The sequence below is a fragment of the Monopterus albus genome, unplaced genomic scaffold (genome assembly GCF_001952655.1).
Source record: "Monopterus albus unplaced genomic scaffold, M_albus_1.0 scaffold209.1, whole genome shotgun sequence".
In the NCBI taxonomy this organism is placed as follows: Eukaryota; Metazoa; Chordata; class Actinopteri; order Synbranchiformes; family Synbranchidae; genus Monopterus; species Monopterus albus.
The window spans coordinates 91,834-115,417 of record NW_018128089.1 but is presented as its reverse complement, the minus strand read 5'-3'; the positions used below and the strand labels follow the sequence as shown (position 1 = coordinate 115,417).

Here is a 23,584-nt window from a genome sequence, read left to right as displayed (position 1 = left end):
GGTGACGTCACGGTTCGACAGCCCAGAAATGATTAATATTGTATAGCAATGCTTGGTTCGGGGTCTTTTTGGTTTCCGGGCTGCTCGGGCAGCCTGGGGGTTGGAAGATCTCTGGACTTGAAGTGTTAATTCTTGCCTGTGACTTTTTGAATAAACCAGCACGGTTATATTTTTTATATACTCAAGTGGTCTGAGTCGTCCCTCGGAGTTCCTGGTTTGAAAGAACCAGACGAGGCTTTATAATGGAATAGAGCCTTCAGCTCCTTTGCCAGATGATGTCACCGCCAGGTACGGTGAAAGTTTAATGAGATCCAAGTTTTTCTCCACACAAAGTTGAACCATTTTGCCGGAGACCCCTGCTGTGGCAAGCGTAATCCCCCATACTAATGAATGGGGAGAGATGTGTTTTTTCCCCTCACACCTTTGAAACTCAGTCAGAACGTGGCCTTTATCTACAACAGGACACTCGGGAATGCAGAGGGAGACTCCCCATTTTCGTTACCACCATAAAAGACTCCTGTTCATTCTACTCTCGATCTTATACACCAGTGAAAATGCTACAGTTGGCTTGAAAATATATAATCTGTGATCTAAAGTGTATAAAGTGTTCTAAAATGTCTAAGCTTGGTTAAGACTTAGGAGAAAATGCTTTCAATCTTAAAACATACCACTAGCGATTGAAAGTGGGATATGACATCACTGGTGAAGCAGCCTTTACAAACAACAGTTGCTCACTGTGACAAATTCTAACTAAACATTGCTAAACATCAACATTTAGAAAATTAAGTATATTTTCATTTGTCTGTTTAATATACAACTGTGCTAATAACTGATTATTCTTGTGTTTATCCAAAATTGACCATTGTCCCCACAGAATATAATACTCTAATTCTAATGTTTAAACTATGTGACTTATCCTACATTCCAGCCATATAAATGTGTATTTGAGATATCTGCTATGGTGGGAAAGAAGTTAAGTTGTATAAATTAACTTAAACCAAGATTAATTTCTCATAAAATCGAAACCAACCATCGCAGACATTGGGCATGAACCTTTCCACAGCGTTTCTAAAAGAACCAATTAGGAACCAATGAGATGAAACAATTTTTAGCTGGATAATATTTATAGTTCAAGAAAGGCCACTGATAAAAGACAAGTCTTTGTTTTTAATCTTCAATAAATGTGTGATGTTTCCAAAGTCAACGAGTAATCATGTTAAATAATTGTGATCTCAATATTGACCAAAATAACTGTGATTATGATTTTTGCCACAACTGTGTAGCCCTAGCATAAAAGGACAATATCTGCCTTCAAGTTTGGGCATGGGAAGCTCCAGGTTCCAGTTTGTTAACTTCCCATGGTGGGGACTCTACATGAAGTTACAGACTGCCAACTCCATAGTGGGAAAATGTAGGTGACAGCTTGAATTCCTGCAGCAAAATGCATTACAACAAACAAAAAATATAGATCAAGGTTTATGAGAGCTGTTCCCTACCTGTCTTTTCTGTCCAATTCTGTGGGCTCTGGCCTGAGCCTGCAGATCATTCTGTGGGTTCCAATCTGAGTCAAAGATGACTACCGTGTCAGCTGATGCAAGATTGATACCCAAACCACCCGCACGTGTTGATAACAAAAAGCAGAAATCCTGGGTGCATAAAGGAAGGGTTATTATATGTAACAGTCCTGGTTTATTCAAATAAAGCAAAACTGCATTTGCTGTATCCAGAGAATACAGCGGCACTTACCTCTGAGCCTTCAGCATTAAAATGGTCCAATGCCTGCTTCCTCATCTCCCCTTTAATGGAGCCATCTAATCTCTGCACAAACATTTCATACAACATTTCAGATTTCTAAGTTAATAACAAACATGTAAAGAGCATTTGATTTTTTTCTGGTTAGCCTGAATAGTATTTCACGGGTGCATCTTTGTATATATGCAGTCTGATCGCCATGTGAAAACAGTGTGTGGTTACCTGAAAGAGGAACTGTCGGCACCTCAGGTATTCAGCCAGGATATCCAGCATTCGTACCATCTGGGAGAAGATAAGAACTCTGTGGCCTCGCTCCTTCAAACGCACCAGCAATTTATCCAACAGAACTAGCTTCCCACTACAACGGATCAGTTGCTGTAAAAGGAAAAGTGGAGTTTAACAGTTAGGGGTCGATTCTCACCAATATCATACCTGTGTTCTGCTAGAAGCAACTGAAACAGGTGGTGGTCTGTGAAGAACCAGGTCATACATAAAGTAATACTGTGTCACAAAAATGACGACGGGGGGAGGGGGGGGCATACTACTGTACATTTAGACTGATCATAATGATGAAATTAATTTCAACCATCTTGTAACTAAATAATTCAGTCTGGAGGGGGAAAAAAAAACCCATCCCAGTCAGACACAACCAACTGGGGATGTGTGAACAAGAGAGAGTAAGCAGCACTACTGGCCAAACATCTGAGCCCATATTCACAAACATGCTGAGACTGTAAGAGAGCTTTGGGCCTAAAATACTATAGTCCTAGCTTAAAGGTGATTTAGGAAACTGCTCAGAGCAACTGAGCGAGGAAGACACAAAAACCTCTCTCTCAGTGAGAAGGATGTGGTTGACCCCGTTTCTACGATTCTTGATCATGTGGAGGCGGTGCCAGCTGCTGAGAATTGGCACAACTCATGGTGTTGGTGTAGTGTTACCAGCTTGCAGCATGAAGCCTTTGGTCCTAGGCATTATTTTAACCCCTCATCAGGAAAACCAAGTGAGAGACTCCATTTTCAAATCTTGCTGCAGTGAAATCTCAAATAAAAAGTGGCTGCTGCTGAAAGTAACGACGCTCCCTTGGCGCAACAATTCAGCCAATCGTGTGTCAAACCTTCTTACTTTTAGCACACACCAGGTCCTTGTTTTGAATTTTAGGCTTATTCATTCATCATCTGGTACATTTACATTAAACATTGTAAATCATATCCCTGTAAAAATGGTGCTAAAATGATCTATGGTCCACAAAACCAGTACAGGATGCCTGCATGTGTGAACACATTGTAGACACCATTGACTACATACAGTTGAGTACAAACATTTGCTTGTATGTGTGCATCTCTTAACTTTAAAATGGCAAAAAGGGTAAAACTGATTTTTTTCCCCTCAACAACATAATACTTAATGCACCTTCAGCTAGTACAACTGTTCCTTCATCAACCGAATCAACACAAATGTTCAGGGAGCGTGTAAAAAAGTTGGAGTAAAATAATGAAAATCATCTCAGTCTAAAAGTTTGCATCTCCCTTAATGAAATGTTCTCCTATACTTTATGTCCTCCCGAACCTCCTCCAACCTCTTTGGGTACTGGTATCCCTATACACGTTGAAAAATTTTATATCCCTCTTTAGCTTTATGAAGGTCTACCAGTTTCAATTTGAGGTCTTCTGAAAACTGTTTTTTTGATGCCACTGTTTTTGTTGCTATCAGCAAACTGCTTGAGATCTACCCACTTGAAAATAAAGTGCAAAATCATATTTGATTTTACATATTAGAGTTAATTACCTAGAGGGTATGTCAAGGGGGATGCAAACTTTTACACAGAGGATTTTTATTATTTTACTATGCTTCTTCTTATACAAAACCTGGCCATTTGTGTTGCTTCTGTCGATGAAGGAACAGTTGTACTAGCTGAATGTGCATTAAATATTATGTTGATGAGAAAAGAAATTTTACTCTTTCTGGCATTTCAAAGTAAGGGGATGCAAACACAATGAACGCTGCATCACCACTTCCCCTCCACTATGCAAAAGAGAAGCCAAAATATCATTGATACAGCAGCTGCCATCTTGCTTTTTTGTGACCAGATTCTGTGCAGAGGTGACCAGAAGTGGAGAAACAGCATCAGGCTGCATATCACAGCTGTCAAATCAACCTAAATACACGCCTTTTTAAATAATCTAATAATTTAAGAACAAACGTAACTGAAAACTGACCTCTTATACACAAAACAGTGCATTAATACCAAAACTGAGAAATTGCCTCTGGGAAAAATTTATTTGATTTAGAGTATACTTTTGTAGCTTAACTCATGTTCCATTCACTAACATGGAGGCATTATTTATGACCTATACTGAAACCAGCTAACCAGGGGGTGACGAATTTGTGGTGGTTTCACTTCTGGGAGCTCTTAAGACTATCAGCCATATATACAGTTAATGGTCAGAACTAAAAAGAAATTGTGATGCCAATATGGCCAAAATACAAAATAAACAGACCTGTAAGGCTTCAGCTTTGTTGAGGAACTCGTTGTCCTCTGGAGGCTTGATAAGGTAACAGTGGTTACAACATTTCTTCAGCTCCATCATGATGTTCAGAAAACCTGACGTGCTACCTTTGGTACCTTTACTCAGAGCCTTGTAGTTCCTGGTCAGGATCCATCTGATCGCAAACGAGAAGATACACACAGTCGCATGACTATAACATTCTAAAAATCATGCTAAAAATATCTAGCAGCAAAATTAACTCATCTATAAATAGCCTCATCTACAAACAGGAGAAGAACAAACTGCCACATCCAAGGATTTTTTTAGTATGACTCAACATACCAGGAAAAACAAAACAAAAAAAGCCCAGGATCCTTATTCATTTCAATATTATCTGTGCTGGTGCAAATAGTAACACCTTGAACACGCTTCACATTTCATTCTCTCACTAGCGACATGTACTTTATTTTGCAAGAACACTATTGTTGGCCTGAACACATACCGAACATTCCCAGCCTAATAATCAGATAGGTCTTCATAATAAAAATGGTTAAATATCAGAAATTGCAACACAACTCTTACTTGTAATACTGTTTCTGAATAGCACTCATCTCCACTCGAAGGATCTGCTCCACTTTGGCAGGAAGAGATTTCTCCACATCCTTCTTGACTCTACGTAGCAGAAAAGGTTCCAACTCTTTATGCAGACTGGTGTAGCCTGAGTCCCTACCTTTACCATGCTCCTCCTCAAACAGCTCCCAAGAGTGAAACCTTAAACAACACAACAAGGAATAGCAGAGACACAGTCAACATGTGGTACAAGATAATAAGACAAAATCCTTCTATACCTCCTCATAATCAAAACTGGTTACAATCTGACACTTTGGTCAGTGATTCAAGTGTGTTACGCTAGTCGGGGCTAATGTAGCTTCGGGCCTTATGCACAGATGAAGAAAGGGCTACAAGGGTCAGAGGTTACATCTTTCCAACTACACACCCATATTTTTTTCAGTCTCAAACTTATGGTCATCAGTCCATAAGTCACTCACAGCTTTTGGTCAACTTTAAAGTCCAGTGCACACGTGAACGGTGTGCTCTGTTACACCTGTGACCACACCTGTCATTTGTATCGAGGAGTACTGAAGGTATTCATTACACTTCTACATCACTGCAGCAAGGAGAAAACCACTACTGTAAGCTGGCCTTTAAGGGTAACAAATGATATGGCCTACTTCTCAGGCATAATGAAGTGCAGCAGGGACCACAGCTCTTTCAGGGAGTTCTGCAGTGGTGTTCCTGTGATCAGAAGCCTGTGATTGGACTTGAAGTCAATCATGGTCTTGTAGAGTAGGGAATCATCGTTCTTCAGTCGGTGTGCCTCATCCACTCCAATGAAGGCCCAGTTAACACTGCCCAAAAATGACTACAGACACACATTTGTTACAGGCTTTACATGTGCTATCATGTTGCACATCTTCAGAAATTATATTTACCATTTAAAAAGTGTCAGAGTTTAAGTGACATCAGCAAGCTCATGATCCAAGATAAAATGAATTAGCTGCTGACCTTGTCTTTGAGAAGAATCTCATATGTTGTGAGGAGGATGTTAAATTTCAGTCTCTTGCTATGAACATGCATCCACTCATGTGTCCTGATCTATTAAATAAAAACAGAAGACAAAAAAACACATTTGTTAAAGCAACAAGAAAGAATTCAAAATCTAACTAGTGCTAGCTGGAGAATCTAGAAGCAGTCGCCTATGTTCCACCCAGCCCATTCTGAACACCAAACCAGATACAGAGACCCAATTATGAGCACAAGTCATCCAGTTAGCAGACACTACAGAGTGCAGAGCAGCTCTATATCCCGCTCCAATTTCATTCCAGTACCGCTCACACCACGAGCCTGAAGCATGCCCAAGTCTAACCCAGATTGCGTCTTGCACAGTCATCCAACACTTTTCAGTCAGAAGTCAGCCGTTGCGAGGTCAACAATGGAGTTCAGGGCCATGCATGTTTACTGTATATTTTTGTTTAAATTAGGCCCATTGATTTGATGAATTTTACATACGACTGTGTTATATTCCTTGTTTCATAGGCCTTATTGTAATTTGAAATAAACCATTTCTATTTGAGGAAAAAGCAGTCGTCATCACGAAATATGAAGCATATAAATAGGTTTTTAAAAAGTAGTTTTCTAAGATGTGACCTGGTGTACAGCCATTGCTCTTACTGTGTGTAACAGGATTGTTTGAACCACCCATACCATGTTCCTGCTGTTGATGTCTCCCAGGTAGACCACAACATTCATCTGAGGGGCCCAGAGCTGGATTTCTCTCTGCCAAGAGGTTAGTGTAGAAAGAGGCACAACCAACAAGAAGGGCCCATACAGCTGGTGCTCATTAAAAAGGTAGTTGAGGAAGCTGATGGTCTGAATGGTCTTCCCTAAACCCATCTCATCAGCAAGAATGCAGCTGTTGCCTCTATGAACGAAGAGCAGGAAAGCAACAGTAAAACAAAGTTGCCGTCAAATGTTTTAAAACCAAAAGTCAAATGATATGGTTTGTGTGACATTTGCATGAAAAATTTACCAATGGTGTATACTGTATAATTGTGTTCTTTTTAACTTTTGTGTGAAGCACTTTGTGTCTACTGACTTTGAAAGGTGCTATATAAATAAACTTTACTTGCTTAATATTTAGTGGAATCTGGCTGTGAAATGTTTCCTGCTTCACTGACCACATAACCCCAAAGACTAATATTTCCATCCTGTGGTTAAGCCATGTTCACACCAGCATTTGCTCAGACATAGTGGAGGGCCATCATGCAGGGACAACACAGACAATGCAACACTGCTTTGTGTCTTGACGATAGATGCTATCCAGTGAAGCAGTATGTTAGCCAATCATATACATCCAAGTGCACATTGCTAGGAGATTACTTAGTTATATGAATGCTATATGTGGACAGGTACATTAGAAAAAAGGATGGCAACCTCCTGACAGCAAGAGGAGCTTGTTTGCTTGCTGCATTTGGCTGAACAACGTAACAAAAAAAAAAAATCTAATAAAAGAAAATTGTGTGTGCGGCCACTTAAGAATAGGACAATATAGGAAATAATTTGGCTCACAAAACTAGGGCCCAGTTTACTTTTCTGGCACATATGCAATTGGCACTTTTATAGTGTAGATGTCTACATATGAAGACATACATATTGTAAGCAGAAACCATGAAATGGCATTTAATAGGATGGGCAATATTTGTGAATGACAATTACTGTTTCAGATTTTTCTCTATTTTATATTTGCAAAATAAAAGTAGCAGTACATTAAACTTGAAAAGCAATTGTTTTTAATGTCCGTTTGCGGCAGAGGTTGTATTCATTTCTTTCAGCAGAAAAATAAAATGTGTAATATATCCAGGGGTGCCCAAATGTGTACATAAAACAGTAGAGCTTTGTGGAAATCTAGAGAAACTGATTATGTCCCCATCATCATTACAGTATGGATTTTCAGACAAGGCAAGCTGAGAACTTAAGTATTGCTCGAGTCATACTTGCACCAGGAGTGGGCCATCCAATTCAAACTGTCCAGTTGGTAGTCTCGGAGCTCCAGTCCATCCCCACCTATGTAAGTTGGCTGCTTCTTCATGGGCACAAACCTGGGTCTCTGTTTTAGCACCTACAGGAAAGAACAGCAGTCAGTAATGCCAACATTTAGATAAGAACTCATTTTTATTTTAGATGGTAAATAGCAGAACTGGGGGTATTCTTTGTTGCTAAACAGATCCAATATCAAACTAGACAGCTCTTAAGAGTGCCTTGGAACATGAACTCTTTTCTCTTCCCATCATTCTGGTATAGGTTCATCTGGATTTAATCTGCCTAAAGATTCTTACATACTGCTGGGAAGCAGTATGTAAAATACTTGGTTTTGATGCTCATCAGAATCAGTTAGCTTAAGCTTTATTAACAGCTCAGTGGGTGAAAGGACAGAAATCAGTTGTTTGACAAAAATTGTTTTTAATTCAAAAATTCTTATGAATCGAATGACACCAAGAATCGTTTGTTTACCAAAGACTCCCACCTCTTGGCATTAAGTTACCTTGCAGTCTCTGAATGGAATGGTCTTGGATTGGTTTCTGCTCATGTAGTCACTGATGCATTTCTGGAACTTTTTTGCAATCAGAGCACCATCCTCCCAGCTACACTCGGAGTATGGTAAACCCTGCCACTTGCACAGATAGTCTGGGTAACCGGCAGCTGACTTCTGGTTTGAATGTCCTGCTCAATAAAAATCAGAAACCCATCAAGTTACACAAACTCTGGGGGATTAAATATAATGATTTCAGAAAGCATTCAGACCCCTTCACTTACTGCACTTTTGTCATTTTAAACTGATAAAACAGCCCATCTGTCTAAACTTAACTTAATTCCATCTAGCCACTCAACCATAACAGCCAAACTGATGGAGTCAGGCTGAGATAACTGTCCTTGTTGCAGGTTGCTGTGGAAAACCTCTGAAAAAAGCGTGAGTGTTGGTTTCACAGTCACCTCTATGCACAAAATCATTCTGGCCCATTTATTCAGTTTGGCTGGACAGTCAACTCCAGGAAGAATCGTGATGGCTCCAAACCTCTTCTATTTCACAATTACTGAAGCCACTGTGTTCCTGTCATCCTCTCCTAAGGCTTGAAAAGTGGTAGAATGTCCTTGTTCTGATCTATACCTGGGCACTAAATTTTATCCCAGAGGGTTACTTGGGCTTCACCATTGGTCTTTGTCCTTACATACAGTGTGAATTGTAGGACCTTGTATACACAGGTGTTTGCATTTCAGAATTGTGTCCAATTAATTCCGTTTGCCACAAGTGGACACCTGACCACAATCTGATGTGCAACAGCAAAGGGTCTGAGTACTTCTTTAAAGGAGAGTTTTCAGTTCTTCGTTTAAGAAATTTACAAAATTTTTTTTTAGAAAAACATGTTTTAATTTCGACATTGTGAGGTAAACTATTTAAAATTAAGCATCTACAACAATAAAGTGTAGGAAAAAAATGAAGTCTAAATACTGTGTGCAAATTGCTTCACCACCAAATGCCAAGAGATCACAGAAAGCTTACCTATGATCCGCTCTACTAGCTGGTATTGAGTGTGCAAGTCATTCATCAATTCGTCCTGGCAATTGAAATACTCTATATCCTCTGGTGAAGCTGCCTTTAACCTGTAGAAAGGGGAAATAGCATTAGAAAGTCGGCCATAACCTACTCAGTTTAAAAACGGAATTGTTTTGTAACCTCATTTAAGGCAATATTTCAGAGGGCACTAAAGAGAATTTTAAATTTCACAAATCCTGTCAATAAATGTGCTTGTGATGAGAAGAGGATTGCTTTGAACCTCTGTATAGACTAAAATAAATTAGATAGCCTTTATTTTTTTGTTACTTAGGGGCAAATGTGATTAAAATTTTAGCCAATGAAGATGGTCATCAGTCAGTCACAATGTGTGTAGATGAGGGCTACACGGTGCTACACGGTGTCTTTAGCATGACAGTTATGCTTAGATGCTTATGCTTCCAATTATGTATAATACAGGTTGCAATGGATGACACTGGTTTTCATGTAGACTCATGTAGACATCAAGTCGTCCACCAGTCACTAGCATCGCTGCTGTGGTAATGTACGCTCATGAATTATGAGCTCCTAACTGAAACAACTTGTGGATTTATATTCATAGTGATCAAAATGTAAATATTCTTTTGCTAGAATTGCTGACTAAACCTTTAATACATCCATGTATTGGAGTGGCACCACTGAAATGCGCCCCCCCGCTAACGCCCGCTTGGTGTGTACGATTGTGATAAAAGGTTATTATAAAGCCTCTCACCATTTCTTTTTTTCCTGTTCCTTCTTCTTAAAATTGTCCAGTTTCTTCATGCCTTTGACGTTTTGTAACTTAAGTGTCTCCTCTGTCTCCCAAGTGTTGTGGATATGGGCCCAGTTTTTCCACTTTATCAAATACTGGATCTCACCAGCCTCTTTGTTGGGGCTGAAGTTGGCATTAGGGTCCCCATCTGCTTCTACAGCATATACAGTGGTGGCACTTCCAGTTGCTGTTAGGAATTCAAAAAAAAATAAACAAATAAATGGAAATACTGTAACCCATTTCTTTATACACCATAGAATGAGGCTATTTGTTTCTGGGTAGTCAACGAAAACCCATAAAAATTTAAATATGCTGCACAATTCCACTCGAGTGTAATTTATTTAAATACTTTGTATGTGCACACTCAAAACACAGAATTTATTGATGGTCAACAGAAACTTCAAGCTGTTTTGATCACATAGGTGTTCTAAGCAATCTCCCTTGTTTCTCAAAAGTTCTCCTAAAAAAAAAAAAAAAATCTAAATCAAGCCCCTACAGTGCAAGCATTTCACTCAAATCAGTATGTACAAATGTGAACAATTAATTGGGTGCACTGGTACAATTGACTGAGTTCTCTGGTTTCTCAGTTTGTAAGGACCTGGGGCTTTTTATCAGTACTTGAAGAGACCAGTGAATTAGAATAGTGGATTGGGAAATATGGTTTTGGTGTTTTGGAGCAGCTTCTCCTCTCTGTGTGTGGAAGAGCAGCTGAGACACTGCAATGAAGAGAGGGAGCCCAGGTGAAGTGAAAAATTAATCAAGGTGTTAACACCTATGCTCATTATTTGACGTACAACAAAACCTCCTTGAGGAAAAAGCCAACACCAACTACTTATCAAAACACCTGCTATACAAACATGAACTTGTAGAGAAGCAATCATTTCAGCATACACTGCCGGCTAATAAGTAACTGTTTAGATATGTGGAACAGAACAGCATGTCTATAGCTCCAGTTAAATTAAAGCAGTGGATTACATCTTCAATCTTAGCACTGTATCCTTTACCTCTCCTCCTTCCTATCCTGCTGTCCATCACTTTCTCCAGTGTTTCAAACTCATCCTCCTCAGTCTGTGGGACATCTTCACCAAGAACTTCCACCAGATCATCTGAGTCTGTCTTCAGCTCCTCATCTTCCTTGTAGCTGATGTTGACTGTGGCCTGCCGCCGTGGCCCTGTACATGCCACTTTTTTGTAGTTATCATCCTCGTCCTCAGAGGATGAACACTTCTGGCTTTTCTTCCTCTGGGTGCTACTTTTCTTCCCATTCCGGAAATTCATCCTGAGACACAACGAAAGGTGAACAAATAATGCAGGTGCCAAGTTAAACTCAGATCTCTCTGTGTATTCTTTTAAAAGCTCATAAGTACCTAAATGGCTGAGGTGAGTGACCACAACAAAGGGAAATGGTCAGGGGACAGCTCTGTATACCAAGGCAGTTGCTAAGAGGCAAATGTCCACTTACTTGGTTGGAGGTTTTCTGCTTTTGATTTTGTGACCAGGCTCATAGTCTGATGCGGTTTCATCACTGTTGTCTTCTGCTGTTGAGTTTGATCCAGAACTACTCCCCGATCCAGAGTCAGACAAGCCCGAATTTCTTCTCCTTTTGGAGCCACTTGACGAGTCAGATTCATCACTACTTGATGTGTCCTGGAAAAGATCATGATCAAAAATATGATTGATAATTCATCAATCAATTGTGCACCTCCAATTACAGATGTCATATTTAAGTGCTAACAACATCTACAGATGATGCCGATTAGTTTCCAGTTAAACAGCAGAGAAAATAAATTGGGGATCAGATCAGTTTGGAACAAACCTCATCTGATCCAGTATTTGAGGAGTTTTCTTTATGCTGCTGTTGCTGCTGCTGCTGCTGCTGAAGCTGCTGTTTCCTGAGCATAGCAGATCTTTGCACTGCCAAGATACTTGGGTTGGACTTCCAGAACTGCAGTCAATGAGTAAAGTGGAAAGTTAGCCAAAATATGTGAACAGGTTAAGAAGCTTTTACATGACAAGAGCTGACTACCGTGTTCTGTGTTAAACAACCCACCAAAATAAACCCTGTGCACCACTGACAATGCTCAAAATTCTGCCTACATGTTTTCAGCAGTGGTGCAGCACAACTACAAAAATTACCAAAATTAGAAGTGCAGGATGATTTTAATTTTATATTAGCAATATGAATCTGCAAAGTAACTAGTTACTTGCAATAAATCTAGTGGAGTAAAAACTTGTGGAAGTATAAAGTAGAAGAAAATGAATTAACATTTAAATGTACACAACAAATAAAGAGATCATTTTATGCAAGAATTTATGATGCCAACATAAGACACCTTTGATCATCTAGGGACAGAGACGGGTTAGAGAAGACAGTGGCCATGAAGCAGTACCTCACACTGTTACTTCTGTAAACAGTATATTTGTTAGCAAACTACTTAACAATACAGTTAGGAACATGTTGCCTTACGTGCCGTTTCTAGTGCTGCACCTAAATTTTGTGCTGATGCTCCTAAAATCTTCAGTAAAGAGCACCAGTGCTACTATTGGAAAAAGTCAGTCCTGAATGCATCCTGTTAATGCACACTGACAATAAATCCACCATCCATTTGTGATACACTGGACTTAATCATTCATGCCAACAGTGAAGGTTACAGAGTTCAACTGTTAAACACCACAGAAGCTGCTTTTGTGGGCAGGGCTCCAGACTGCAAGTGATCAGTCGCAACCAAATTTATCCAGGTCACACTGGGTGTGACTACAAAACAAACAGAATATGGATGAACAGCTGCTCTGGCTGCAGAAATGGAGGACAGACATAACAATCTCCAAGATACTGTCACTGCAACATTTATCTGACTTTTCAATTTATCAGCCTCCACAGCCAGGCCTTGGTAATGTACACTATGAGGTTTTGCATTGTCTTGTTGAAATATTCATGGGCATCCCCAGAAAAGATGTCATCTTGAAGGCAGCACATGTTGCTCCAACATCTCACTGGATGTTTCAGCATTAATGGAGCCATCACAGAGGTGTAAGTGACATTTGCCAAGGGCACTGACACAACTTCAGACCCCGTCATCAACCATGACAGACCCTGGCTTTTGGACTTGTTGCTGGTAACAGTCTGGATGGTCCTTTTCCTCTTTGGTCCGGAGCACATGGCGTCTATTCCTTGCAAAAACACCTGAAATACTGATTGGTCTGACCACAGTACAGGTTTCCACTGTGTGATGGTCAATTCCAGATGCCTCTGAGTCCAGAGCAGTTGACTTCTGGACACTGTTGACATAGGGCTTCCTTTTGGCACAGTACAGTTTTAAGCAGCATTTATGGATGTAACTACGTATTGTGATGTCTGACACAGCTGTGCCAAATTAATCCTTACCCCGTATGGGTATATTGTTTATAGAAGGGTGACAATTCTCGATGCAGCGCTGTCTGAAGGATCAGAGAGCAGTCATCCAGCTTAGGCTTGTGCCCTTTACACACTGAAATCCCTCCAATTTTCTTAAATCTTTTAATCATGTTCTGCACTGTAGAAGGTGACATATCCAAATCCTTCCCATCTTTCTGTGAGGAACATTGTTTTTAAACATTTCAATAATTATCTCTCGCATATGTTGGCAAACTGACGGTCCTCAACCCGTCTTTTCTCCTAAAGGGCTCAGCCTTTCCTGGATGCCACTTTTGTACCTTATCAAGATGCAGTTATCTGTTGACATTACCTGTTTCAAATGGAATCATCATTTTCATTGTTTTACCTCATTACTGGCCCTGAAATGCAGCCGACCCAAACTTGTTTAAAATGTGTTGCAGGCATTAGAATTGAAGTGAGTGTTTATTTTGAACAAAGAATAAAAATTATCACAACAAATAATTTGCTGTCGTATTGTTTTCAATGTAATACAGGATAATATAGGATCCTGTAATACAGGACGCTAACATTATGAACATTGCCAAGTGCTTGCTCAAGGGGGATCTGTTGGGTTTTCCTAGGTTCAGATGACCACTCAGCCCACTCACTCTGCAGGTTCTATGTGAAGTCTGCAGAGGAGGGCAGAGTGTATGTGCCAGAAACCTGCAGGGATGCCGCACAGATTGTTTAGAATCTGTAGTATTTAAAAATACATTTTAATGGCAGTTTAAATCGCAGGCTGTCCAATTCGAAAACTGCATTTTGTAAAATTGCAGTTTTGATTAGAAAACGATTAATCAGTCAGCCCTAAGTTGAGTAACCAATACAAACCAATCTTTGATCATTTCTTTACCTCAGCTCCATCAATGTTTGACTTAATTGGTGGTTCCACCTTCTTCTTGGATTTCTCCGTGTCAGAATCTGACTGGCTGCCAGAGTCTGAGCCACTTCCTGAGTCGCTGCTTCCTGACTGGCTGCTGCTGCTGCTGCTGCTGGAGGAGCTGGAACTCGAGTCTGAGCCAGACCCTGAAGCTGAGCCCGATCCGGATTCATCATCAGAATTACTGCAGCATAATAAGAGAAAATTATGAAGTACACATTTGTGCATTAGTAATTATTAGATAAATCATTCAAAAATCAAATAGGTTTAACACAACAGACTCATCAAAAACATTTTATTGCAGCGCATATATAACACCATGTACAGAAAACAAAATGCTGGCAATCAGACACTTTAGTTCTGCATAACTTGGCTTGTTACCAGTGACAGCACTGATATCAAAAATATAGCCCTATCATTAATTTTTATTCAGTGAGACAACTGCATTAATGTAGCTGAAAAAAAAAGCTCAACTTTGCACAACTTTTACCAGCATGCAATATCAACATTGACCACCACATATTGATTTAAAATAGGTTAAATCTTATTTTAGTGCATTTCCATGCATAGCACATGTATTCACTCAGCCCCTCTGTGCCCCGCTCTATTTCTCTATGGTTTCAACCAATGCTGCTGATGCAGCAAAAGAAGGTCAGGAAAAGAAAGCTGAAGAGAGAGATGTAGGAGGAGGGCAGCAGCAGGTTTCCACATTAGGGCCCAGAGTGCTTGTGGCCACAAAAATTTACTGCGTGGCCACCATACATCCTGAACAGGTGGCCTGCTGTGGCCACCAAGCTTTATCGAATCTCTTATATTACAAAAAATATATTGATTTAGCCCATGTATTTTGACAAAGAAGGCTACAGCTGAAAGTTTGCATTATAATTTTCAAATGTTTTTTGTAATATTTCTATTACAGACATCACTCAGGCACAATGCTGGGAACAGAACACTGAGTATGAAGCAGAGGCATGGGGGATGCAAAAACAAGTCTGTGAACTAAGAGAGAGATTATATGTAGTCTATGTTTATAATTACCTTGCGTTTTCAGTATAAATAATCATATTACCATTCTGTAAATGTTTTTTCATTTATTGAAGCATCACAGTTAAGGAAGGCTATGTTGTGTTAAATTGCCTTTTCTGTACAGTTTTTACATGTTTACATTTGGGCCACCACATTTAGAGGCTTGGTGGCCTGTGGGGCCAGTCCTTAAAATATTAGCAGCTATCCCCCTGTAATGTGCAAAAATAATGTACATATATTCAGGTATTATTTTCAGTAAGACAATATCATCTGAGATGGCACATTAATAAAATCAACAGATTTTAATCAGCACCAAAACACTACTTTGATGTTCTAAGATGAAAAGCTGATTTACCTAGATTCTCCACTGCTGTTGCTTACACTTTCGTCCTCACTGCGTCCAGCCATGTTGAAGTCCAATATGCAGACTTCACCTTGGCAACCTGTAGTATTATGTTCGACGTGGTTAACCTGTGAGAGAAGATGCACATGAACAACAATCATAATACTGCCTGAAAAATACCCAGACTGTGCCTTCATCAAAACTGTATAATTTCAATAACACTATGCTTTCCCAGCATTGTGCACAAAGAGGGTTTAAATAAGGTAATACGGTTGTGCTACCTAAAATTCAGCACAAGGAAAAATAACACCATACAAACAAATTTCATGCTAAAACTAAACGCATTAGAGGCTCGCAATACCACAACAGACAACGTAAATCCTCTCATCAAGTTCAACCAATTAACTGCTCAAGTCGAACTGTCTATGTCTTTTTGTAAGCCCTTTAAAAAGTCAACATTTCTATGATATTCTATGCTTGAGGCTTTAACGTTAGTTCTTTGAAAGGCTAGCCCTAAATATGCTTTTAATGAACATCTCACATCAGAAGATACGATCCTGTGTGAACGGCTATAGCTGAAGTAACGTTAGTTAACTTGGCTGCGTTTGTCCCTTCGCCGACAAGGCCTAACTTATCAGGCCTCGCAGCAGCGTGTTTTCGCATTTAACGTTACACAAAACTTCGTAGGCTTTCTGAACACTAAAACAACCACACTGACTTGGTCAAGGCTAACAAAACGCGTTATACCAACCTTTCTTTCATCAATTCGGGTGTCATGTAGTCTTCCCGTGGCTACTCTTTAGCTTGTAGCTAACTGGCTAATACCGGCTAATGACGCCAAAGTATGCATCTCGACCAACGCGCCAGACAGTATTGTATTAACAAATTGAAACTGACAACAAAATCCCACAACAATTGGTATTATCGTATTAGCGTTATCACCAGCGTTTAAATAGTGCTAGCCACTTCGTTGCTACAGAATACTGAACGGGTCCTGCGTAACGAACTGCAGTTTTAACTCGTATGTGTTATGCTAGCATTATGATTTTCACAACTGTAAAATCATAACCGTTGTAACCATAACCCTCTATGTAATCATAACCCTCTATGATTATACAACATGTGCCGCAACCATGTGCGTGCCATTTTGTTGATTTACATTACATCTACGTGGATTCAGTAAACATGAATTGAAAAAGATAATATTCAAGCCTGCACTTAGGCTGTCAATAAAAGTAATGTTAGCGTTAGCAAACATTATGAAGCACGAGGCTAGCACGGAAGCTAACAAAATGACAAAACTTTGGGCTACTTCATTTTCGCAGGGAACCGCTGGACTGTTCACTGTCTGGTACTAGTCGATGAATGTCGTTTAACGGACAACTGTTAACTATGAAAACGTCTGTCCAAGTAACGTTAGAAGAGCACAGCGAACAGTTAAATTTGTTTAGTATTAATTATTAAACCCACAAACCCAACTTAGCTAACCTAACTTCACTCTCTTCCATCTTGTTTTCTTTCGCCGTTCACTTCTCGCGGTTTTTTCCAAATCAACATGCAATGTTAATCTACTTTTTCGCTGAACTAGGGGATAAGTACTCCTCGCTGTTACCTGGTGTTGTTTCCCGGGAAACTCGAGAGAAATTGTTATCTGAATCCGCCTTTCCACTTCAGAGGTCCTTTCTTCTTTTATTAAACAAGTAAGCTAGCAGCTACTGATAGCTAGCATTAAAGCTAGCTTACGCTAGCTTAACGTTAGCGATCTCCCACTTAGGGAGAGAAGCCCCGAACGACTCACTGTGGTTACAGTGGTGCAGTGTTGTTTCTCACTCTCTCCAAATATCCAGTAAGCCCCCTTTTCCGTTTTAGATGTAAGCAAAGTCTAGTGTTCGATGGTCAACTGCGATGATAGAAAGCTAGCATTTCAATCCAGGGTCTTCCGCCAACCGGCCTCCGCCATAATGCCGTAGGATTCACTTCACTAGAAAACCCCGGGCAGTGACGTAACGACCCGACTCCTCACTATATACTGTAAAAGCCGCAAATATTTGGAAGCAGGTATTTCCACACAAGAACTGCTTAATACTAGCCTATTAGAACAAATGGAACTGCTTTCACGTTGATCACCCCATCAACCCCAACGACGGAGCTGTGAAATATGAAAATCCTCTTAGATGTAAAAATTAACATAATTTTCTGATATAGAATTAAACATTTTTCCATTATGTATTTCCATCCACTGATTGGTGGCTTTTCTGTTGAAAATAAAATTATTAAGATAAAATAAAATTATAGGCAGTAGACTGTCATGGTGTAAAATTACAAAAGTTTGTTTTCCTTGATCTATGACCTCAGTATTTCTAAAATTCTTGCTCTTGCCTGAGCTGTGATGTTCACTAGCCTACAGGCTTATCTTTGCAGCGTGTTTGGGTGGTGACCATGAATAATAGCAAGCTTTTAGCTTTATCCCTCTGATGATGCTATTTTCTGTATAGCCTGTAGGAATGTTTCCTACACACAGATAAGGTATTGATCTCGTTTTGCAAAACCAAATGCATGAACTATTGATAAGCAGGGTGGCATGGTTAGCACTGTCACCACACACCAAGAAAGAACCTCAGAGGCAGCCAGGGCCTTTCTGTGTGGATTTTCCTCCATGGGTTTTCGCCTCCCACAGCCCCAGCATGTCAGGGAAAACCAGCAGCAGCTGCGTCTACATACTGTACGTATACATGAATGATAGCTGATGCATACAGCTTAGAGCTGAGGTGGCCCTTCCCAGTCCTCTAGGGCTGCCGCCCTACCCACTCCTGATTACCTGGATCATTTGTGTTCAGTTGATCAGAAGCTGGAAAATACCAATTCACTTTGTCTTTCCTCACTCCACCGTCATCTAAGATGGTATCTTCCAGCTTACAGCCACCCTAACAAAGGAAACTCATTTTGGCAGCTTGTATTCTCAATCTTATTTTTTCAGTCACTACCCACAGTTTGTAACCATAGGTGAAGGTTGGAGCATAGACTGACTGGTAAATTGAAAGCTTTGCCTTTCGGCTCAGCTCCTTCTTCACCACAATGGTCCAGTACACCATCTGCATTACTGCTGATGGCAGCATCAGCCACCTGTCAATCTCATGCTCTATTGAGACTTTAAACACTGTAAACTTGAAATGGTATTCCCTGTTTCAAAAAGTATGTCAAATGCTTCACCCATGACAATAAAATATTAGACAAGTGCTATGGTAACATTAAACTTGCCTACACTGTTAGGGCAAGAGCCCCTCTCAGACCACAGTACACTTTATCTAATTCCCATATAAGGTGAATCCCAGTTCACCTAATCGCATCCAGATTTCCCTCACTTGTGTGCTTTCTTCGCGTCTCAGTTTTGCCCATGTAAGATGCAAGGGGAAACTGCAAGAAGAGAGGAACTGAGGAAACACATTTTAACTGACTTGAAACATCCTTTCCTCAAGCCCTCATGTGAATCATCCAATCACAAACTGATGTTCAAACAAAGGGTGTGTCAGTTTGTAACAGACTTTTATGAAGAATACACTCATGTATCCTCAGTTTTAGCTCCTCCAAGCAGCCTCCTCTGTCTTCAAAGCAGAAATAAGAGCTCTGGGACATCCTTCCTCATGGCAGACCTGAATGACTTCTGTATCAAGTCAGGATCGAGGACAGAGGAGCGATAAAATAAGGGAATTCAGATTAACCTATTAAGTACATCTCATGGATCTTATAAGCACCGTCATTTCCTTCACTTGCATCTTCTCCTTGTGTCTTACTCCCACCCACTTAAGATGCAAGAAAAATATGCGAGCAAAACATGAGAAGAAAGGACTCGACGAAATGTCATTAACGACATGAGATGTCCTTTCCTCAAATGTTTCATCTGAATTGTCCAATCATCAACTGATTTCTGATAAAGGGGTATGTCAGATCACAAAAAAACAGAAAATGTACTTACTGCTAAGTGGCTTGCGAATATTACACCAATGATCAACAAATCTTGTGATTATACTGTATTTTTTATTAACTTCATTCTGAAAAGTGACTAGTAACCAAAGTTAACAAATAAATGTAGTTAGTACAAAGTACAATTTTTTATGAAACAAGGTGAAGTTGGAGTATGAAGTGGCAGAACATGAAAATACTCAAGTAAAGTACAGATGTCTCAAAATTGTACTTAAGTACAGTACTTGAGTAAATATACTTAGTTACTTTCCATCTGCAGTGCCAAAAACCTGTTGGTGAAACTGGTTCAGGTATGTACTTGTGATGAATCTCAGATTGCTTGACTTCTTTTATAAAATTGTATTAGTTCTCTGATTAATCGGTCAGTGGCCTTGTCCATTTTAGCAAACATAGATCATTCTCTGTTTTACAGAAACTGAAACTTCAGTCCACTGGGTACCTGCATGAAAAATGATAATGCCATATAACATTTAGGAACTAAAATAGAGTAAAGTAGAATAAAAATAGAATAGAATAGGATAAGAACTGGATTAATGTAATTAGGATAAATCAAAACGGTACAGCCAATAAGCTGTGACTCAAAACTAACTAATTAGCAATAATTCTGGCAAATATGAAGGGATTCTTTGCAGCTCCAAAGGTGATCAGTCCTCATTATACAACTCATTTTTCTTCTGAGATGCCTTTCTAAGTAGCAAGAACTTTAATTGAAATTGGTGTGGACTTCCTGCTTCTGCAGAGATGGGGGATTGGTTGACACATGAAGAAGTTCATCACTAATACCAGCATTTACTCTCAAAGCTACATCATTTGTAAATGCCTTTATAGCATGTGATACTATAGGTGTAGTGGCCAAAGTTTACAAATAAATTAAAAAAAAAGAAGAAGAACTTGAGCTGCTAAGTCTGACAGAGTGGACCTTGAACTAGTTTCAGGCATCTGTGCTCAACGTGCTGAACTAAAGCCCCACACATTAACCTTGTCCAAGAACATGAGTTATGTAATAAAAAAATTCATTCACCGTAGCAGCACATCTAAAAGCAAATATTTAATATACACATAATATATATGTTTCAGTTAAATACATTGGCCTTATTGTGTCGAAAAGTGTTCCCCCGTGGAGATGTGTTCCCCCTTTTCTCGATGGGGAAACAAATTTCGACATAACACCGGTGAAAAAAGTGACGATGAATTATTCTGTTGGCTTGCGAGACTTCCGGTTTTAGCAGGGGGAAACATCTTTATGGGGAAACATATTTCGAAGACCAGCTCATCTCGACTGTAGGGAGGTATGCGCCAAGCGAGCGACGTTCTCTCACGTGACCGGAAGACGTGTTTGCATCCGAGATCCAGGTTTTCCTTAATATATCCCATAGTCCGAAATATCCAGGCTTTGGACCAATAGGAAATGATTCAGGAATCCAGGAGCCAAGGAACGGAAGCACATCTCTGCCATAATAAACATTTAAAAGTAGTGATAATATGGTGACACCGATGGGCCAGTCCTGTTCATACCACTTAATCAGAATATCACATAAATGATGTCCAGACACTAGGCAATCTTACAACATAATAAAAGAAAATGGGGTGACCGAGGGTGACTGTCCGGAATAAAGAGACTGCACTCCAGAGGGTGAGTTTTACATCGCCAATGTCGATTCATGTAACACTATTCTGACAGTTTAATTTAGAGGGCATGCGACAGTTAAAATTTAGGCTATTTGTAGTAATTAATCAGCAGAGATTGGGAGTTTTCCAGCGTGTCAAAGAGACGACTTAAACTGACTGCTGATGTCCCATGAGAGAAATGACACTTTCGTAAGCAATGCAGAGGCGAGACAAACCAGAGGGCTGCGTCCCAGGGCGTTGCTAGGAATAAAGCTCTACTGGGGCACAGGCACCCCAATATTCAATTCACACATTTCTTTCTTGAATGTCTGCTGCATAAATGAAATGTGCTATACATTGTGCTATGAGAACTTCCATTTCTTAGCCCATTGTCCCCGTGACATACTGCTGCTACTGAAACTGAAACATCTAAAGGTAAACATGTAGAGATATTCATCTTTCTGAAAGTATTTATTTCAGCATACATTCAAAACATTCTTGACATGTTCTTATGGCATTAAAGTCTAAACCTGTATTACAGATTTCTTTGCATTCATCTGCATTTTACAATAACTACTGTTTGATTTGTCGAATTTAAGCATTCACAACAAATTGATCCATAAACAAATAATTAATTTAAAGAAAAACGCAATCATTATTTTTTTGTAACTCATAAGGCCACATAACATATCAATGCTCCAATTATTTCAAATTGTGCAAAGGATGGCTGGAGCTCCCACATTTGTCTCCCTGCACAGTCAGCTTCCTCCACACTTTCCCTTCCTGCCTTACAGTAGGTTTACCAGTTCACTAAAAATGCATAAAACAAACAATATTTGGACTGTGTGACAAGAGCATCAAATATGTTATAGGCTATTCATTAAATGTACAATCAATAGTCCAATGTTAATAAAGACTGCTACATGTGATATATTATGTATTGTATTTGTCAGTTAGTTTATTTCATGTAGTACACTGATAACGTTTTAGTCCAATTGATCATATGCATTGATGTACAGAGCACCTGGTTACGTACTAGCTAACTAAACTAACGTTACCTTGTTCACCAACTACAGCAGGTCTTACCTCTGTCGCCCTCATCTCTATGAGCTTCTTCCCTGTCTCAGCCTCCTCTAAATAATTTTTTCATGTCCATCTACAGGAGTCAGTCATTTTTGACTCAGATTAGATCACCAATATTATTAAAAAACTTACACTATTATTCCCTCTCTCATACCTCAGTCCATTCTAAAGAGGGGGTTTTAAATCATCTCTAAAGGCTTTTGGCCACTGTATAGCCACACTAATCCAGATTTTTCCAAATATTGATTCTAACAATATACAGTATGTAGGAACTCATTAGAAGAAACCAGTGGTACAGGTTATACAGTATGTTCTTAAATGCAGAGCCTTTCTGCTGTGAAGTACTGTATATTTAAATAGTTTTGATTGAAATAGTTTTGTTTTTTATGTGGAATATATCTTGAAAAAATATAACATTAACACTAAGTACAGAGACTTTTTATTTATTTCTACAAGGCTAAAATGTGATATTGAGCTATTCTGCCCATGTTAAAGTAAAATGGGAAACCTTTTTGATTTTTATACCAGTTGCAATTAACATCAATTAGTTTTTTCCCAGACAGATTTACGTGTTTTTCTGTTGATTGTGATAGCTGTGTTGTTCCACAAGGTGGAGCCATAGGGGCTAAAATTATTGGTAAATGTAATATTCTAGCCCTGAAGTTTTTGTTTCTGATAATTCAGCTGGAAGCTTTTTGAATATCAAAATGATATTTTAACAAAAAATCCTTTCCTCTGATTTTTGCTGAAAGTATAACAAGGATTTACTGAGAGCTGTGCAAGTAGAGGGATTCAGAGGTCGTCAAAGTAATCCAGTTTCACATGCTGGTTTTAGCTGTAGCTGACAGATTCAGATAAGTTAATGTGACAGTGTGATTTTTTTTAAACCTGAGAGCTATAGAACTTTATGGCCATTTTTCAGCTGAGGTAAAAACAACCAAAGGAGTGAAGACGGTTCTCTTCCTTCAGTGAGAAGAGATGCAAGCTTTTCAACATATGTGACAGTACAAAGACCACAAAAGGTAAAGTACACACCATATGGTGAGATTTTCCATTCCTCACTGCATCAACTCCAAACACTGCTGAAC

At 39.4% G+C, this 23,584-nt stretch overlaps 2 protein-coding genes across 7 annotated transcripts in view; one reads left to right on the top strand and one right to left on the bottom strand.

Moving 5' to 3' along the window:
• The window catches only part of chd1 (chromodomain helicase DNA binding protein 1), a 38,033-nt gene extending 20,198 nt beyond the window's left edge, over positions 1 to 17,835 (bottom strand). Inside the window, exons 1-18 of the mRNA XM_020618664.1 lie at positions 17,437 to 17,835; positions 15,837 to 15,952; positions 14,429 to 14,639; positions 11,977 to 12,105; positions 11,623 to 11,807; positions 11,165 to 11,439; positions 10,122 to 10,347; positions 9,359 to 9,459; positions 8,342 to 8,520; positions 7,794 to 7,918; positions 6,505 to 6,721; positions 5,806 to 5,895; positions 5,472 to 5,662; positions 4,822 to 5,010; positions 4,252 to 4,414; positions 1,975 to 2,127; positions 1,747 to 1,818; positions 1,497 to 1,646 (exon numbers count right to left, since the gene is read on the bottom strand). Of these exons, the coding sequence (XP_020474320.1) occupies positions 1,497 to 1,646; positions 1,747 to 1,818; positions 1,975 to 2,127; positions 4,252 to 4,414; positions 4,822 to 5,010; positions 5,472 to 5,662; positions 5,806 to 5,895; positions 6,505 to 6,721; positions 7,794 to 7,918; positions 8,342 to 8,520; positions 9,359 to 9,459; positions 10,122 to 10,347; positions 11,165 to 11,439; positions 11,623 to 11,807; positions 11,977 to 12,105; positions 14,429 to 14,639; positions 15,837 to 15,889 (2,709 nt within the window). The 5' untranslated portion in view covers positions 15,890 to 15,952; positions 17,437 to 17,835. The remainder of the gene's footprint in view (positions 1 to 1,496; positions 1,647 to 1,746; positions 1,819 to 1,974; positions 2,128 to 4,251; positions 4,415 to 4,821; positions 5,011 to 5,471; positions 5,663 to 5,805; positions 5,896 to 6,504; positions 6,722 to 7,793; positions 7,919 to 8,341; positions 8,521 to 9,358; positions 9,460 to 10,121; positions 10,348 to 11,164; positions 11,440 to 11,622; positions 11,808 to 11,976; positions 12,106 to 14,428; positions 14,640 to 15,836; positions 15,953 to 17,436) is intronic.
• Positions 17,836 to 21,077: 3,242 nt separating this feature from the next.
• The window catches only part of syk (spleen tyrosine kinase), a 27,256-nt gene continuing 24,749 nt past the window's right edge, over positions 21,078 to 23,584 (top strand). For 4 of the 6 annotated variants that reach the window (XM_020618780.1, XM_020618779.1, XM_020618783.1 and 1 more), the window contains exon 1: positions 21,078 to 23,518. The gene's annotated coding sequence lies outside the window, so the exon portion shown is untranslated. The remainder of the gene's footprint in view (positions 23,519 to 23,584) is intronic. The other 2 variants (XM_020618777.1, XM_020618781.1) reach the window with 2 other exon arrangements.